The 18,726-nt window shown below is 35.7% G+C and overlaps 1 protein-coding gene across 2 annotated transcripts in view; it reads right to left on the minus strand.

The window, feature by feature from the left end:
- LOC149799252 (uncharacterized) overlaps window positions 1–15,604 on the minus strand; it is a 235,585-nt gene extending 219,981 nt beyond the window's left edge. The window contains exon 1 of one of the 2 annotated variants that reach the window (XM_089958532.1): window positions 13,723–15,593. In XM_089958532.1, coding sequence (XP_089814658.1) covers window positions 13,723–14,286 — 564 coding nt within the window. In that variant the 5' untranslated portion in view covers window positions 14,287–15,593. Of the gene's footprint in view, window positions 1–13,722 lie in introns of both variants that reach the window. The other variant, XM_089958533.1, reaches the window with a different exon arrangement.
- Between the last annotated feature and the right edge of the window lie 3,122 nt (window positions 15,605–18,726).

Genomic DNA, 18,726 nt, shown 5'->3' on the forward strand with positions numbered 1-18,726 from the left:
TGGTGAATTGGATCAGTAGGGGTCAGAACTGGCAGCCGGTAACGACATTTTGCCACTGACTTCTCCTCAAGAAGTTATGATTTTCAATTTCAACGCATCAGCTTGGTTATTGCAGTCTTGTTTTAAGAAAACAATATTTGTATTCGCAACTTTTCGAACAATCCTAAGGTACATGAAATCATAGATATAGCCAAGGTGACCCGAATAGATTGCGATATATTATTCGAGACGAACTTTTTTTGTAAATGATCGCGCTGACATTACATCCGGGGCAAATGTTCGTTTTTCAGAAATAGCTGAAGTTGTCTGAGTACTTATTACGTCAGTTATGTAATTTTTACTTTGTTTCAAACGAAGTAAAACAGACAAAATACCAGAGTAAAAATGTGTTTGAAATATGATTTTTAAAAAAGAAGCAATATGGTGGATATGCAAAAACGGTCTCGTTCAATCAGTGAGAATGAGATACTGATAGTTATATGAAAAATTGCTTACGTTAACGGCGTCATAAAAGAATTACGTCATCTAAGGTGCCAATATATATATATATATATATATATATATATATATATATATATATATATTGTACCTCTGTATATCTCGGTGTTACTGAACGTACTTTACCGCTGTATAGGGTCCAACAAAGCAGTGTTCTAAATCGGGGTCTGACACATTTTTGTTTTATTTCCGTCTGTCAGTAGCTGTGAACAATATCTTGCTCTGATTAATAGCAAAATAATACCATATTATATACAATTAATTATTTGGAGAAAAAATGAAAAGTAGATGAATATGATATGTGCATGTGAGGGGGTGGGGTAATGTGGGGGAAAGGGGTTAAGTTGCAGTCTAAAATCTGTACATGAATTGGGATGATAAGCGTACACTATAGCTGATACTGTGAAAGACATCATTCTGACATTCGAGACGCTTCTGATACAAACAGAAAATGTTGACACTGAATCCTACAATTCACTAGCAGAACTATTAATATAACAGGCAGGGAATATTTGAATGGGATGCCAACACGCGAGCAAGATATTTATCAGTCTTCGGCCAGTAAACATAAACGCATGTACACAGCAAACTAGAAAATATTTAGTGGGCATCAGAAATTAAGTAAAGTTCAGACAAAAGCAAGTGTGCTCCTGAAAATCGGAGGATGATTGGCATTCTTACAAAAAATATATATACTTAAAACATTCACATACGCTAATACATATGTAAAATAGGATGTGTGTGTTTGCGTGTGTGTGTGTGTGTGTGTGGGGTTTAATCCGACTTTTTTCGAAAGTTCCTATGGGCCGGAATATGTTTCGTAACGTTCCATTTCGCCACCACTTTGGCATACTTGACACATGTCAAACATGTGATCAAAGGATCATAAACATGATTATATTTGTAATATTCACCATTAATTTGTCACAGAAAAAAGAAAACGTTTTCTATAAAGATATAATTTTTTAAAATTAGTTTCATCATGAATAATGAAAATACGTTGTTATTATCTTTAAGGACAGTAGAAAGTACTACAAGAAAAATATTCCGTATTAAACATTAAACTGGTTATACCGGTAATACCGCTCTTTCTTTCTCTCTCTCTCTCTCTCTCTCTCTCTCTCTCTCTCTCTCTCTATATATATATATATATATATATATATATATATATATATATATATATATATATATATATCGTCATCATCATCATCCAGTGTCTTACCAATTGTACGCTGATGACACCCAAATATACAAATATAGCCACCCAACTGAAGTTGATGCTACCATCCAAGGTGTAGATAGGTGCATTTCTGATGTGAAATCATGGATGACATGTAACAAGCTGCAGATGAATGATGATAAAACTGAGGCCATTCTGATCACAACACAAAGACTTTCTCATTCACATCCTTTACCTTAAACAATAAATATCAGCAACGCCAACATTAAATTAACACAATCAGTACGAAACCTAGGTGTTACTCTGGACAGTACTCTCACATTGCACCTATATGTCATGAACATATGCAAGGCTGCATATCTTGAGCTGAGACGCATCAACTCCATTCGCAAATATCTTTCAGTTGATGCCACTAAAACACTTGTGAGTTCATTTGCACTTTAAAGACTGGACTATTGTAACTCAATTATGTCTTGTTCATCTCAATATCTACTCCAGAAACTTCAAAAAGTTCAAAGCACAGCTGCTCGGATCATACTTAGAGTACCACGATCAGAGCACACCTCCCCGCTGCTCTGTACCCTACACTGGCTATCCATTCGATCCAGAATCAAACACAAAATTTATTCTCTGTGCTACGTTTCACTGTCGGACTGTAGTCCAACATGCCTATCCTATCTCACCCATGTGTATACACCAGCAAGATACTTACGCTCCACTTCTGACAATCGTATACTCATTATTCCCACTATGAAAACAAAGTCATATGGACAGCGTTCTTTTGCATACCAGGGCCTAGCAACGTGTATTATATGTCATAAATATGTAGAATTTCTACCTTTAATATATTTTGGTAGGAAATGATGTCGTCCTTATGATCTGTCCCATTTTGTGCTAAAGTCGATAATACTATGCATAACTAAGCTGTATTATTATATACGTTATAAACAGTCCTATTAGCTTCACGTTTTTGCTAGTGGTCAATATCCAGCTGCATTAACCGTAGCTAAGTAAACATATTCACTTCCTCTGGGTAAAATGTGCCTGCATTCGAGGAACTACTTCCGGTTGATGACCACTAGAGACCAACAATGATGGTAACCTTTTCTATTTGACACCAGTTCTGTAGAACCTGTACACTTAATACTCGTCCAAAATAAAAACATATATATTAAAGATTTAACAAAGAAAATATTAACACATTTAAAGACTTAATTTGCAAGAGAACGTTGTGCAAAAACTGTGATTTATAAACATATTGAAAATGGAGAGAGAGAGAGAGAGAGAGAGAGTGCATGTGTCTGCGTGTGTCTGTCAGTCATTCAGTCAAATTGACTTTGATAAAGTACAAGTCATACCGATCATACGGGCGATCGATTCTGATTATTTCAGCCAAAGGTGTCATTTTTGAGAATTCACATTCATTTAATGGCGATTATTTGCTTATATTTCGCTTTTTGTTGATTAATATTCCTTGAAAGATCATTATATAACTGCTTCGAGAATTACATATGATAAAGTTGTACGTCGAAATTTTTGGAAGAGATCAATCAAAAGATGTGATCCAGTAAAAACCGGATGGAATATCGCGCGGCATTATATCACAATGAAATCGTCGAGTATTAGAAAAACGTGAACTAGTTCCTGAACTTGTAATATTTAGTCTTGCGTCGGCCATTCATGACCCAGTTCAGTGCCAGTTTGAAATTGTTTAAAGTCCATTTGATCTCAATGTTTTGTGATGGCAGCTAAGGTGCATACTTTTCAACAATCACGAATGAACCTGGTTTAAATTTAAGAATAACAAATAACGTTTTACTTAAAATCAGTATTGGCGCCTACATGACCAAGGCGACGTAGACTTTATGATGTTTTAGTCAACAACTTCTAGGGTTGCTACTATTGTTACTCAAGACTACCGGACACTCAGTTGATCATGCTACAAAGGAGACATAGTAGCTGAAAACCGGTCTGTCCGCTATAAATCCCAACATATGGCACCCTAACAACACGTGAACAGTGCACGTTTCTCCGCTCTGATGCAGGCCTGAACGGTTATGGGAGCCATGCGTGCTACAGGTAAACAAAATCATCTACTTGTTATATAAATCAAATCATTAACAGGCGTTAAGTTGAAATTTAATTAGTTTACATTAAATTAAGCGAAGCAAATGGTGTCTGTTAAATATTTACATGTGACACGTTCAGTTACCAATATGATTAAAACCAGATCTCCACTATTCTACGTGAAGATCTGACAGAGACAGCTTAAGGGTCATGTTCAGGTGACCCGTCTTATTTCCCATACTCGCTCATTGTATCAGCCAATCAGATGAAGTCTTATACATTTCCAATTTAGCGGTTGAACTGTATGACTGAAGAGCATCACAGTATGCCGAACGATTTGATTCACTTTCAAATTTCCGAAAGTTGCATTTTCATTGGGTAATTAAAAGTTCACAAGAACATGACTCATCTTTGAAGACCTCTTGATAAAAACCACTGAGCTACATTTGCGATGCTGAACCGAGTGATACTTTTCTTGGAAACCATATAAAACTTTGACTCTATGACCAACACTCATTCATAAAATCTGAAAGAAAATAGCTTGAAAACAGTTTCCCAAAATTTCCTGGAGAGTACAGATAGATGATTGGCCCCGTGAATTTGTCTTAGTGCAGCAATTTCTAATATATGTTGTACGCAGGTGTGCCAACAGTCTCTGTTAAGTATGTATTTATGAGAGAGACAGAGAGACAGACATTAACAGAACTCCTTTGTAAATTAACTATTACTAACACGTTTTAATTGATGTCATTAGCAGGCCACCCGAGTCAGCATTGCTGTAGCCATAAGTCGTAACCCATAGATCCGATCTTGAGCCTTTTGCCATCCGATGTACAGTCCTAGTTTGAACTTCTTAAGGTCCTACTCCACCAATCAGAGCTAGGTGCTTGTTTGTCTTCCCACTGTGGTAATCATCAAACAAAACACGATTACTCTCACTCTGTCAATATATGACTATGACTGTTATCAAGTTAATAAAAAAAAAAAAAAAAAAAAAAAAAAGAAAGAAAAACACCAGTCAATGCTGGACGGAAGTACTGATGGTCATGAAATGTCAAAATATCGTCAAAAGCCTCGTTATAGGTATCAGAACACTAATTATTTTACAGCCAGAGAACCATTCTACTGGTGGGGTAATATACAATATAATACTCAATATTATGAGATCAAATAGCTAGTAAATGGATTTAACTGTCTTCCATTGTATATGTTTCAGTCATCCATAGTTGACAGTAAAATATTTACTCTCATTTTGATACCCTGCATTTAATTTCCCACGGACAAAATAGCACATGGGCTCTTGGTGCGAGGCTATGTTATTAAGTGAGGAACATGGATACCCTTCTTAGCAGTAGCAGCACGAGGCTAAAACAAACTGCTGTGAAACACTATTTTTTAAGGCTGAAAAACGTTCTCAAACTCTAATGAACGGGATTCATATGTGGTTTGCATGACAATCTAATGAAGTTTTTTTTTCCTTCTCCCTTTTTATTGTATTAACATTACTTGATATGGGAAATGAATTCGAGCACTTTATATTCTCTGACAGTCATAATTAGTACCATGAAATATATGTATTTCAGACTCAGTGATGTGGAATTTGTAACAGTGTAGTTTCTCTTGGTTCTTTCCTTAATGATGTAATACACATCATAAGTACTGCCTTTTAATTGAAGCCCCCCCCCCATTCGAGTTCTTGATCAATGTTTCATTCTTGCACTGGATTTGTTTGTATTCCTCTTCAGTTATGTTTAAAACATCTAAAGTATTTGCGAAGAAATTATGGAATTATTTTCCTCTTGTTTGGGATCTTAATCGCAACCTCCTCCCATAAAAAACCATTCGTTACCATGGAGGTTGCGATATTGCAGATGACGTTCTTGTCTGCATATGGGATTTTCCCGAGAGCACCATGATTATTAGAAAACATACACCTGCACGCAAGAGATAGCAATACAACATATGCATGCAATTTATTACATTTTAAATACCAGGAAAGCACAGAAGTTTAATTTATTTCATTGGATTAAGAGAGCCGCTTATAGTGTTTATTACCGAAATGGAAAAAGTCAGTTGCCAAAGGGTTAGCGGATGAAGAGACGAAGAGGTTTGATGATTTAGAAGAACAACAAAAATAAACAGTGGTCACGAATACCCTTACCTGTATCTTGCTTATTCAAAAAATTCAAACATATCATACTCACAGACACTTGTGTCGAGAATGTATTCATCTCTGCACCAAATATCCACTTGCTAAGAATTGCACGTTTCGAATCAGTCGTTGTATAGACTTATTACGGCATTGGGATGGACTGTATGAGCTTTTCCAGTCACACTATATTTGACCTCAAGAAAACCGCTATTTAAAGACAGGAAAATTAAATTTGCCCAGGCACCCATCTCTAAACGAATAATTGTCGGCACCTTTGTTGAGAAGGAAAATTGAAGCAAACCGTGCTTCTGTATGACTCAGCCATGACTAGTTCTATATATTTAATACAGGAAATGTGAATATTTATTGCAGAAATTAATACCTCTATGACTCGAGCGTATGTGATCCTGATGTCAGCGTTTCATATGCTGAACCTTCATACTGGGACTTGAATTCCTTATGCTCGAGTAAAGATTCCTATTAAAATAAATTCTGAATATCTGAGTCTATACTTTTCCTCACTGCACGTTTTAATGGCAATAAATACAGTATTATTTGTACTGTCATTGTTTCTTCTTTGCGTTTCCTGTAAATGGTTATGGATCATGCGCTCTTTGTACTCAATTTAATCCAAATATGTGAATAATTTCTGTCAGCCAATGAAACAGTTTGCCTTATACCTCTTTGACACTAAGACAACTATGTTCAGTAAGCACAAGATGCACCCAGTTCAGTCCAAAAGCAACCATAACAGTCTTTTATCTCTTTTATTTTGGTTGGGGAGAGGGGGTTATTGTTAAGCGTCTTACGGGTACCATGCAGGTAACGTTTGCGCTTATAAAAGCAAATACGGGTCATTATTGCAAGGATGCATCCTAAGGATAACATTGCTGTATATGAGACCTGAGTTATTATTAGTTTTGCACAGTACACATTAAGTATCATCTGCCAAGTAATTACGAAATATATTTTATTTCGGAAACAGAATAGCGTCAATATTGATAAGAAAACTTGTAGCTATTATTCGATAAACGCGTCTTTAGAAATTAAGAACTGTTTTTATCAACAGTGCGTAGTATCATAATTTTTGTTTATACAAAAGGAAGTAAGGGCTGAATTATTTGTTATATTTTTCAATGTCATTATAGATTGATGATGTGCAAATCTTGGTAGCATGACATTCTGTTAGTGTATTGTACTGCTCAACAGCTTTGAATTTTTCTTCGAATATCTTAGGTCATCGAACTCTCGACTTTGGAGTTCACGTGAACGCTTAAACTTGAGTCTATTATTGCTCAGACTATCATGTCAGCTCTTAAACCCGAGTCTGCCATTATTCAGACAATCATGTCGACGTTTAAACTTGAGTCTGTTATTGCTCAGACTATCATGTCAACGCTTAAACCTGAGTCTGTCATTGCTCAGACTATCTAGTCAACGTTTAAATTTGAGTATGTAATTACTTAGACTATGTTGTCAAGGCTTAAACCCGAGTCTGTTATTGCTCAGACTATCATGTCAACGTTCAAACTTGAGTCCATTATTGCTCAGACTATTTTCTCCAGGTATAAAGTTGAGTATATTAATACTCAGACTATCTTGTCAACGTTCAAACTTGAATCCATTATTGCTCATACTATCTTGTCAACGTTTAAATTTGAGTCTGTTATAGCTCAGGCTATTTTGTCCAGGTATAAACTTGAGTCAATTATTGCTCAGATTTTCTTGTAAACTTTTAAACTTGTGTTTATTATTACTCCGAATATTTTGTCCCGGTATAAACTTGAGTCTATTATTACTGAGATTATCGTGCCAAGGTATGAACTTAAAACTATTATAGTTCAGACTGTCATGTCAGCGTGAAGTATGAGTAATATAAGACGGCAGATAAGTTTTCATTTCGGTATCATTTGTTTACGTCCTGAAATAATATTGCGAAAGCTCTATCAGACACTGCTTAAGAAATTGGAGATATTTCCAGACGCTCCCAAAAATTATTTGTATAACACTGAATAGCAAATATGCATGCATGTCCTTCAGTTCTGGCTTTAACAACGATAGATTTAAAGTCTTACATTGCAAACCAGACTCGCTTATATATATATATATATATATATATATATATATATATATATATATATATATATATATATATATATATATATATATATATATATATATATATATATATATATATATATATATATATCACAGAAACACAAACGAGACACACAGTTATATCGACAAACACTCAGGAAATGACCAACGGCAAATTAGTTTAGCTGGAAATACAACTTACATATTTATGATAAGTCTAATGATGCCATTACCTACCTGTGGGAAGTACATCTTCCAACAATGATACCGCCAGGTAAAAGAGTTGTGTTTCAGGAATTATATTGTACCGTTATTAAAAAGTGGGAAGTATGTCAAACCCCACGCGGTTAATCGTGGTGGTTCGGTTTACAGGTCAGGGTTTAGTAATATGTGTTACTAATGGCAGACGAAAATAATGTCGTCTGAAAAGTTTAATATACAATAAACGCAGCTCAGATTTTATTATAAAAGTGAACGAAACATTTTGCGGATAGAAGAGAGGAATTGAGAGCTAAGCAAAATTTCCCGTCTACGTTTTCTTTTAAAAACAAGTTCCTTTATATTGTATACGTACGAGTCGTGAAACACTTATTTGCATGACCAGCTTGGTTCGAGATGTGATGACGTTGGCTCTGTTCAGACATCTGAATCGCACGTGTCCGTTGAGCGTCACTTTGCTTTTTTTTAAAAGTTCATTAAATCATTCAGTTCTGTTCAATTTATTGTATAAAATGCATAATAGTTCTTTTCAAAAGCATACATGTAGTAAATGCTATGTGAAAGACATTACACAACAGACATAAATGAAATCTTGCTGAAATAGTTATAATTATAAGCATAAACATGATTCATTTATCAAAGAAATTCTGAGTTAACATATTCAACAAAATTTTTCTCAATTTGCAAAAGGCGATAATCAAAGAGAACCATTTAATGTCAATAGCATTATCATTTTCACTAAGTGTACTTATACATATTCAGTCATTTTACTGAAGCATCCATATAAACTAGTTGATGAAAACAGAGGTAGTCCGCATGGCAGATGAAGAGGGGCATTCAATTATAAAATGCCGCTCATCGTATGCACTCAGTCTGAACAGCTATAACGGAATCTGCTTCATAAATTTACTCATTTGGTGGTTCATCATGAAGGATTAATGATGTGACGTGGTTTTCTAACTTCAAATGGTTGCATGAAGACTTTGAATGTAATATGATCACTTTGAAGTTAACGCGAACAGCTTCAATAGAATATAACACCGAATGAAATGAAAACTTTAAATAGAATGTGCACTGTTCGAATATATTGTTGACACGTAAACAGAATTTAAACCCTTTGACTTGAATCTGAACACAAATTCGCCTCGATGTTAACTTAGTGAATCAGGCATGACCCCTGAGGTTTGATAGATGTTCTTCGTCATGTAATTGTGTTACCCTGATCGGAACATTTCAGTCTGATCCTGAAATTACATTGGAAGTGTTTGTAGGAAACCACATCAGTTTGATATGTTTGGCAATTTGTTTTTGGCCGAGTGCAACACACATATTATCACAGAAAATGCCGAGATTGTTCCGATCATGACTTTGTCTCCTTCTGCAACCATACTGTCCCATGTCCATGGAAGTAGTTCAGAAAATAGTTCTAATGGCAAAGAAATACATCCCGGGTTTCTTTCTGGACTTGGCGAAAAAGACCGAAGATATTCTGATTGCGTGTGTCCCATATAGATGTTCACGGTTCTGGATCTTCCGCACAAAATGGATGTTATACATCGCATTGAATAAATGGGTTTATATGCTGATATAGTTACTTCCAGAGCATTTGAACAGCTGGAATCTAGCAACGTGTTTTGTTCTTAATGGGCCATTTCAGTCATCGTTACACACAAGTGAAATACTATGTTGCCATTTTTTCTTCTTTTTTTTCCTTTTAAATTTAGGACAAAGAAAACAATCTCTGTATTTAAATCCGGCAAATTTAAAACAACCATTTTCTGTGTTCTTATAGGCAAACATTACATTTGGTGGTCAACTTTACCTATAAAGTGTAGGGTATAATTAATAAACTGTTTTGTTACCTTTATCATTATTGTTATTATAACTTAACTTCATGTACGAGGCCTTTCTTCATATTTATTTACTCGTTTTTGTGCAATATCTTATGACACAAGAAACTGCTGCGCCAAGCAGTCTTCAACAAACCATCCTCACCCCATTTTCCAAACAGCCTCCAACGAACCCTACCAACCCTATTTTCCAACACTTCCAACGAACCCTACCCACCCCATTTTCAAAGTAGCCAATAACTAACCATGTCCATCCCATTTTCCAAATAGCCTTCAACCAACCCTAACCACCCCATTTTGCAAAATGAATAGAGACAATTATCGACTGGAAAAGATGGTTTGGCACGCATTAAATGAATAGAATGATAACATCATGTTTAATTGACGACGTTCTAATTACTCGTAGCGAATCTCAATCATATAAACTTAACACGTGTCAAGTTCTTTTATTTAATTCATAGGTTAGATATTTGGTTTCCTTGGATATGATTTTGTCTGTCTTTTGTTTGGTGCCGATCCCTATTTAGATAGAATATGTCTCTCAAACACATACACGAATTAATGTACACCTGTACATCACACATGAACGAATTCATGTACACCTGTACAACACACATACACAAATTCAAGTACACATGTACAAAACACAAACGAATTCATGTACACATCTACAAAATATATACACGAATTCATGTAAACCTGCACAAAGCAATGTTTGCGACAATTTGCTACGTTATTGGTGTATTTACAAAAATACACACCCATTGGGCAGCTGAAATCTACATTCTTAAAGATTTTACCATGACAACAGCTATGCAAATGGACCAGATCCCACGTAATTTCTTGAGCCTGTTTCTGGTAGGAATTTAGAAGAATCCCAGCTGTAACTGCACAAGAAGGAATCAAAGTAAACATTTCAAGTCTGGGTTAATAGCTTGCTATTCTTTCTGTGTTTCATACAGTTAATCAGATTGTTCTCGCTTAATAATGGGCAGATTTACATCCACTGTTGTTCCCCAGTGCGTCATTCAAGCTGCTATATAGGGCAAGTTGAAACCATGCACAGGGAATAGTTAAATCCAATTTATCGGTAAATACATTGTCTTAGTATTCGAGTATTTAGCGAATTTCGTTATTTTCCTTTTGTCCAAAAATAAATATCTTTGACAACAAGTATGTATGTTGTATTCTTTAGTCTTTCTATTTCGCTTTTGTAGACAAAAGTACCGATCGTGCGACACTCAAATGTTTATGGAGAAAATACGTGAAATCTTCTAGTGATTTGAATGAACGATTCATTTGCGATTGTGTAAATCGTCTATGCAGTAAAAAGTAGAATGAATCTCCACAAGATGCACTTTCTCCCTCTCTCACAATATCTAAGCTCTTCTTACAGGGTCAAATGAAAGAGAAGGCTTAAAGAAAGATTCTGTCGCATTTCCGCCTTGCTGTGAAAGCACAACAAAACCTCATATACAGAGTCGAAAGAATGAAAGATACGTCTGGCATAAACGAACATGCTCTAATTTATTTCAATGCGGGCGCCCGCAAACGATTAAAAACAAACTGTGACACATGTACACACTGTAGTGATATAAACAAAAATATAAACTCAATTTATAACATAATTTATTGTATGATTAATAACAAGAAAATCTGATAACGAATGGGTTTCACGTCCTCACGCCTGTCTCAAAAGTTACACACAACATAGAAAGATACTCATCTGTTGTGTCAAATTATTAGGCCAACCCAAAGTGAGATTCATTGTCATAATAGCGGATTATGCTCTCTATTTATCCTATGTTTGTACGATCATCAGAGCTACTGAAGTGTGATATTCATAATAACATCATCATGTGTATTATTAGTAGGTAACTTGCGGGTACCAGTCTCCATCACTAATCGCCATCTATACTGGATCTCAGTGCGATATGTGCAGGTAACATACGAATAATACTAATCAGTCATTCGGGTGGACTCGGTTTTAGAACCTGCTTAAGAGACTGAGGTAGGGCTTATGTAATGTATGCTAAAAAGATCGTATTCATTACCCACTGAAAACACTGTGGCATAAATTCAGTTTAAAATACGGTGACACAGATACATTTTTTTTTAATTAAAAAAAAGACTTCTGACTCTTCTGAACATGAAACTTAAAGCCTTGTGGTATTGACATATTCCTATGGCACGAATATGGCATTATTTTTAAGTCTCCATTTCATGGTAAGCACGCATCGAAGGACAGTCGATGGACTTTTTATGTAACAGATGTATCTCCATGACAATGAAATTCATAAAAAAAAAATCAATAACATCTGGAACCCTTAATATATAGTATACCACCAAACATCAATTTTTGTTTTCTTTCATAATGTAGCATAATTTCTCCATGCTAGGCAGTGACGTTATGATCATACTTTACCAGGTAAGGTCAAGCAACCTGAACTAGAGCGTAGGTCTTGGTAAACTCTCTCTCTCTCTCTCTCTCTCTCTCTCTCTCTCTGTGAGACGAGTGATTATCAAATGTATCTGCATCTGACATTCCTTGTGTGTGTATGTGTGCGTGTGTATGTGTGTGTATATGCGCGCGTGTGTGTACGTGTGTGTATGTGTGTATGTGAGTAGTTTGAAATGATTTGACATCCTATCAGTGAACTGTGTAGCTCTCTCTCTCTCTCTCTCCCTTTCAGGTAGGCAAATTTACACGTGTACATACGTTCAGTGACTAGGGTGTTGCGGTATCTTTATGTAGATACGTAATCCAATGGTTGCTTGCTCGAAACCCACTAAGGCCAGCCCGGTTCGGATGCATCAATGTTGACCTTGGGAAAGGGCTATTAACTCTCAAGTAGAACAAAAGCAGATCTTCGTGTACTGCTTCCTGGTTATTCAGTGCCAGGCCACATCAGCCAGCTGTTTTGCTATCTGATAATTCCCATCTACTAAACACAGTATACTAGTCTGAATGTGTACATGATCTGCACAGCAGTTAATGACCTCTCATGTAAATTGAACCAATACTGCATGTCTAATATACGTACATGCCAATAATTAATTTCAAGACATTTGCCACTGGTGAGGGAGGAGATCTATAAGGTCACATTACGTAAACAATTTAAAAAAGGATATCAAATGATCAGGCGACTCTCTCTATCTGTCTCTCCGTCTCTGTCTGTCTGTCTCTTCATATATATATATATATATATATATATATATATATATATATATATATATATATATATATATATATATATATATATATATATATATATATATATATTCCAATACGTAGTTGTTGTTTGTTTTTTTTAAATAAAAAAAAACAACACATTTTGCAACCCAATAAGAGTAATGCATGTTGGACTGTTTGGATTTGAGTTAAATCATGGTTTCAACTTTCATGTACATACACCTTTCATGTACACGCACCATTCATGTACACACACCTGATGTAAACGGTCCACTGGTCAACTTGACCTTTGACCACATTGTAGTTTTGAAGTCGGAAAGAATCCGTCCGTTTTGGGCCATTGTATTTGCTTTGACGTATTAGCGCAATCGTTTATATTTTCATTGACATGAATAAGTACAAGCAAACTGTTCAGTATAAAGTTGGATCCCACATCTGAGAAAATAATTGAAAATTGTTTTCTTACCTTGCATTTCTCTGGATTCCCACTTGTCGACGAACCATATTGCCAGTCATAAGTATCCAAAAGGCTTACAAAATCACAATATATCCCCTCAACAAGTGAATCAAGCTTTTCTACATCCCCAAGAATTTGTCTGCACCTCGTAGAATTGCACATTAAAACTGTATCATTTTCCTCCTTGGTTAACACATGTAACACCGGAATGCGACAGAATTTGGTGTTCATAGCTCGAAGCTTCTCCATTCGCTTGTTTTCCTTAATCCTGACTTCACACACTTCCATAAAACTGGTTGTGTTATTAAGAAGGCACTGGCCGGATTCATTGGTTGAAGGAAACAAATTGAAATCTCTCTGATACAAAAACCAGGGGAATCTATCAACACTATCGCTGTAAGAACAATTTGTTGTTGACCAGCATCCTTGACTTAGAAGGAGCATCAAAATAAGAAAGAAATTTAAACATGCAAGACCCAATCCATTGACGTTGATTGTTGACGTAAACCACGACGTCAGCGTTCGACATGACTTCACGTATGATGACCTCCCATACTTACACGAATATACCATAGTTTGGCCACAACTGCTGTTTGAGAATGAGTAATGCTCTCACCAGAGGCATCAAACCGACTCGAACAGCCACCACACATAAATGCTAAACTTTTTTTTATCCAAATGAGAAACAAACCAATTTTCCTGAGCGAATAGTTTTTTCCCTAGAAACCCAAATCACTAGTAAAGAATCCATGATATAAATCCATGAGTTATTCCTTGTTTCGTATCAGGCCACACCAGCTAGCCGCGGACTATTCTGCTATCTGATAATTCCATCCGCGAAGCACTGTATACCTCTCTAGCAGCTGTTGCTATGCAAGCGGTCTCACCAAATGATGCTGAAGACCATTAGCTGATAGTCTTGGATACAGTTTAATTTCCCTATATCTGTAATTCCTGGCGTTTGTAATTTTTCTCATTGAACAACACATGTTGAATAGTCGAAAAGCATTTAATATAACTCGCAGCCGCCATATTATGGGATCCCCCGAAATATCTCTCATCATTAACGCATGCGCACTAAATCTTTGCAAATGGTATTCTTGAGTTTTCTTTCCTCTTATATCTCACTAATGAAAACTCGCAACATTAAGAAAACACAAAGTCCACTTAATAAATTAACTTTGGGTTATATTACAATATTTTATATCAACAAATCACATTTCCGTTTGTATTCGTATTTTCAGCATCCTTGACTAACGAATCGTGTGATACAATCACGATCTAACTCAACTGAGATAAATACATTTTGCGGAAGCTTGCCAGAACCGATACGTTTAGATGTACAACTAGAAAAAGGTAGCTGCCACGGACCGGTAAATTGAGAGCAAATTTCTGCTTCCGACTCGTTTTTATTAACAGGCGCGAAGCCCCTCCCTGTTATTTTATTTTCGAGGGGTTCGATGTGGGGAAATTGGGCAATGATTCATGGCTTTCGCAAAATCTGGACTCGATAAATCAAATACTTTCATTCTAGTCGCTGGCTATTGATTTAATTAATGGCTGGCTAAATGGAGAAAGTAATTCATTCTTATATCTTCAACAAATGATTTTTCATGAAGGATATCTCGTATTTATTTTGTAATAGGACTTGGGCATACACATTTTGAATGGCCGCCAGCTTTATGTGTACAATTGCGTAAAATAAAATCCTAAAGTGATATCAATGTGACATTATGTTCATTGATGGGCCAATTAGACAAAAATAAACCCCGACTAAAGAACATCTTTAATTTTCCAAAAATGTGTGTACCACTCTATTATGGTCAAGAACAAACAACCATAGAAGACAGGCATATGAATACAATTATAGCAAGTGACTGATAGATGTTTGTACAGGCAGAAATACAAACTGTAGATAGAAATTATGTCCATGTACAGTAAAACACTTAGTCGAAATAAATGTCAAGTTGTTGCCCCCTACTATAATATCTGTCTGTCCGTCTGTCTCTCTCTATATATAGATATATATGTTTGCAAAAGAAAAACACATCGACAGTGTGTGTGCGTGTGTTTGTGTATGTATGTATGTATGTATGTATGTGTGTGTGAGGGAGACAACATTTGCTTTAAACGAGTGAATAGCGTATATATTTAATCGAGTGGGTGGAAAGCTCATTTTTTTTTCACGAGTGGCGAGTGAAAATACTTCCTTTCTTCACCAGCAATATGAAATATATCCATTATTCACTCGTATCAAGCTCAAGCTAATTTTCTATTTAGTTTATGATTATACGTACTGACAATCAGGATGTAACGTACAACATATTAAAGTAGCAGCTATGGTTTACCGTTCATGCTCTGCTGTGATATTTTTGCACAGAAAATATAAACAGTTAATTATTCTTTTTTTCAATTCAAAGTCAAACAGCGCATTAAGAAAAATGAAGATAATCCACACCTTCCTGGATCTGAACTTGCGTTAATGGGAGGCGTCCATATTTATCTAAGAATAATTTCAATTTCATTGTTTTAATGTTATCCTTGTCTGTTGACTGAAAGTGAAAAATTACGATATTTTTTATTGCTCCATAGAAATATGTAATCATTATTTTTCTCAGATTTTCCAGTAATTCATGTCCTGGTGTAATACATATACGTTGCTGGGTAACACGAACCATTTTGCAATGCGGTATTTCTGAATAGACAGCGATGTGTGTACCACGGTATACCACAAATATATTAGAAACCAACAATTTACTTTTAAGGAGAAAATATTTATTGGACTTGTAAAAAAACAACATAAAATTCAAACAGAAAACTGTTCTTCTTAACATCTCAGTACAAAGGAATACGTGTTTCAAAACACATTGACATATGCTAATAAATAAATTTTAAAAAAATGACATTTGTAATACGAACTTTGTTCAAAAGTCTGTGTTGGCCCGAATATCTTTTACAACGTCCCATTAATCCACCACGGTGCATACATGCCACTTGTCAAACTTGTGATTAAAGGATCATAATTATAGTTATATCGTAATATTCTAAATTAAACTGAGACAAATACAACTGTTTTGTAAAACTGAAAACATGCTGTTTATATTAAATTCGTAAAAAATTACTCGTGAATTTCGTTACTTGCAGAAAACTAAAGAAGTAACGGTACAGCGAAAAAGTATCATGGGACATGTCCCGAGACATATATAGATATAGGCGCGCGCGTGCGTGCGTACGTGCGTGTGTGTGTTAATATGTGTGTGTGTGTGTGTGTTAATGTGTGTGACTCTCTAACAAACGTTTGAAAATGCATTGGCATTTGATCCTTTTTGTTTTACTGCTTCAGGTGCGTTAAGACATTTCAGTTTTGGAACGCTTGCCCTGTTTTTTGAACTTTTGTGTCTGAGGTTACAATATTTTGTTTTATTAGAGAAAGGATTCTCACCTTAGCTTAAATTTGACCTCTGTTCCACTGCGCGTTAACCCCTTCTAATATTCAGGGAGAAGTTTAGATAAACATTAATTCAAACAGACATGCAAACATGACCGACTGAATTCCGATTTATCTACAGCGTATGGCATTCTTGACGGAGTTCTATTTCAGCATATACTATCAGGATGTGAAATTTACGCTTAGTAACCACCTTCAACATTTGCATTATCTATCAATGTTAACAGTGCTATAGAGGTGCTGTTGTCGGCATGCAATTTGTCTGTATAGTTACTTGGTTAATCCAGCCAACTACTAACTTTAAAGACGCGAACAACACACGTACATACCAATAAATATGTGTGTATATTACAATTACAAACACCACTGATGCAGAGAAACCATATCACTTGGAAACATTCATAGCCTTTGTAATTTCTGAGGTGAAGTAAGGAATCACTGTACACACTTATCGTTATAATGTTGCGAGAATGCTAGGTTGGTGGTAGTAGCTGTATAATGACGTATCGCCTGGGCAAGTGTAGGTCCACCCCTCATTAGCATATAAATTAATGCAAAACTAAAACTCTCTGTTCATGGGAATAACGTTCAATAAAAAATAGTGAAAATTGCTGCATTATTGGTTGAGAAATTATAAAGTTTTGAAAATTTGAAGTTATTGAATTTTAATCAATAAATTGCATACCATCGAAGCTGCTCAGACAAGTCTGACGACAATCCTGACCACAGCCTTTGGCCTGGCTGTAATTACATACTGCTTCCTACCTAGCGACCTATACCAGTCGTCGGTGGGACATATCTAGAGACGGACAGTAGGCCTAGTGGTCAGCGGAACATAGCTAGAAACCGATAGCAGCGGTCAGTTGGACATGGCTTGCAAATGATAGCAGTAGTCAGCGGGACACGAAGCGACCGATAATAGTGGTCAGTGGGACATAGCTAAGGGCAATGTGTCCACGTTTTGAATTACATATCGAGGAATCAGCAAACTATCTAATATTACATATAGGTCTCTGCGTTTTTTACACAGCTTATTTCGTCCCTTTTTTATAAATATGTTGCATTTCGTCATTTCCCATATAGTTTAAGATAATAAAAAAGACAGTTTGGAGGTAAATGTATCAGTCGTTCGTTTATTTGTTTGGAGTTGAATGCACAGCGGGCAAGAAAAGTCATAAAGGTCATACAGGGAATAAAGTACTATGCCCTAAAGTAGCCAACAGTAGCCAACATGATTCGAACCATCGACATTATTGTTACGAGTGAGTCTGTTGCGTCTCTTGGGCGAATTGTAGATATTGGACATTATTTTGGATAATTATATTCGGGCACAAAATAGTTTTACGGAATAGACTGATAAAAAAATGATAATTTTACTTTTCAATTAGGAGGACACATACAACTTTCCTGCACTCCCAAATTTTACTGTTTCTAAGGAATTTGTCAAAGATTAAAAAGACATGATTTAATAAAAAAGACATCGTTTACTTGATATAATATTCATTCTGACACATAACGTTTTAGATATTGTTGTGGCGTGTGATAAATTATCATATTAAAACCAC

This window comes from Sinohyriopsis cumingii, chromosome 5, assembly GCF_028554795.1.
Source record: "Sinohyriopsis cumingii isolate HCF-2022 chromosome 5, ASM2855479v2, whole genome shotgun sequence".
NCBI lineage: Eukaryota > Metazoa > Mollusca > Bivalvia > Unionida > Unionidae > Sinohyriopsis > Sinohyriopsis cumingii.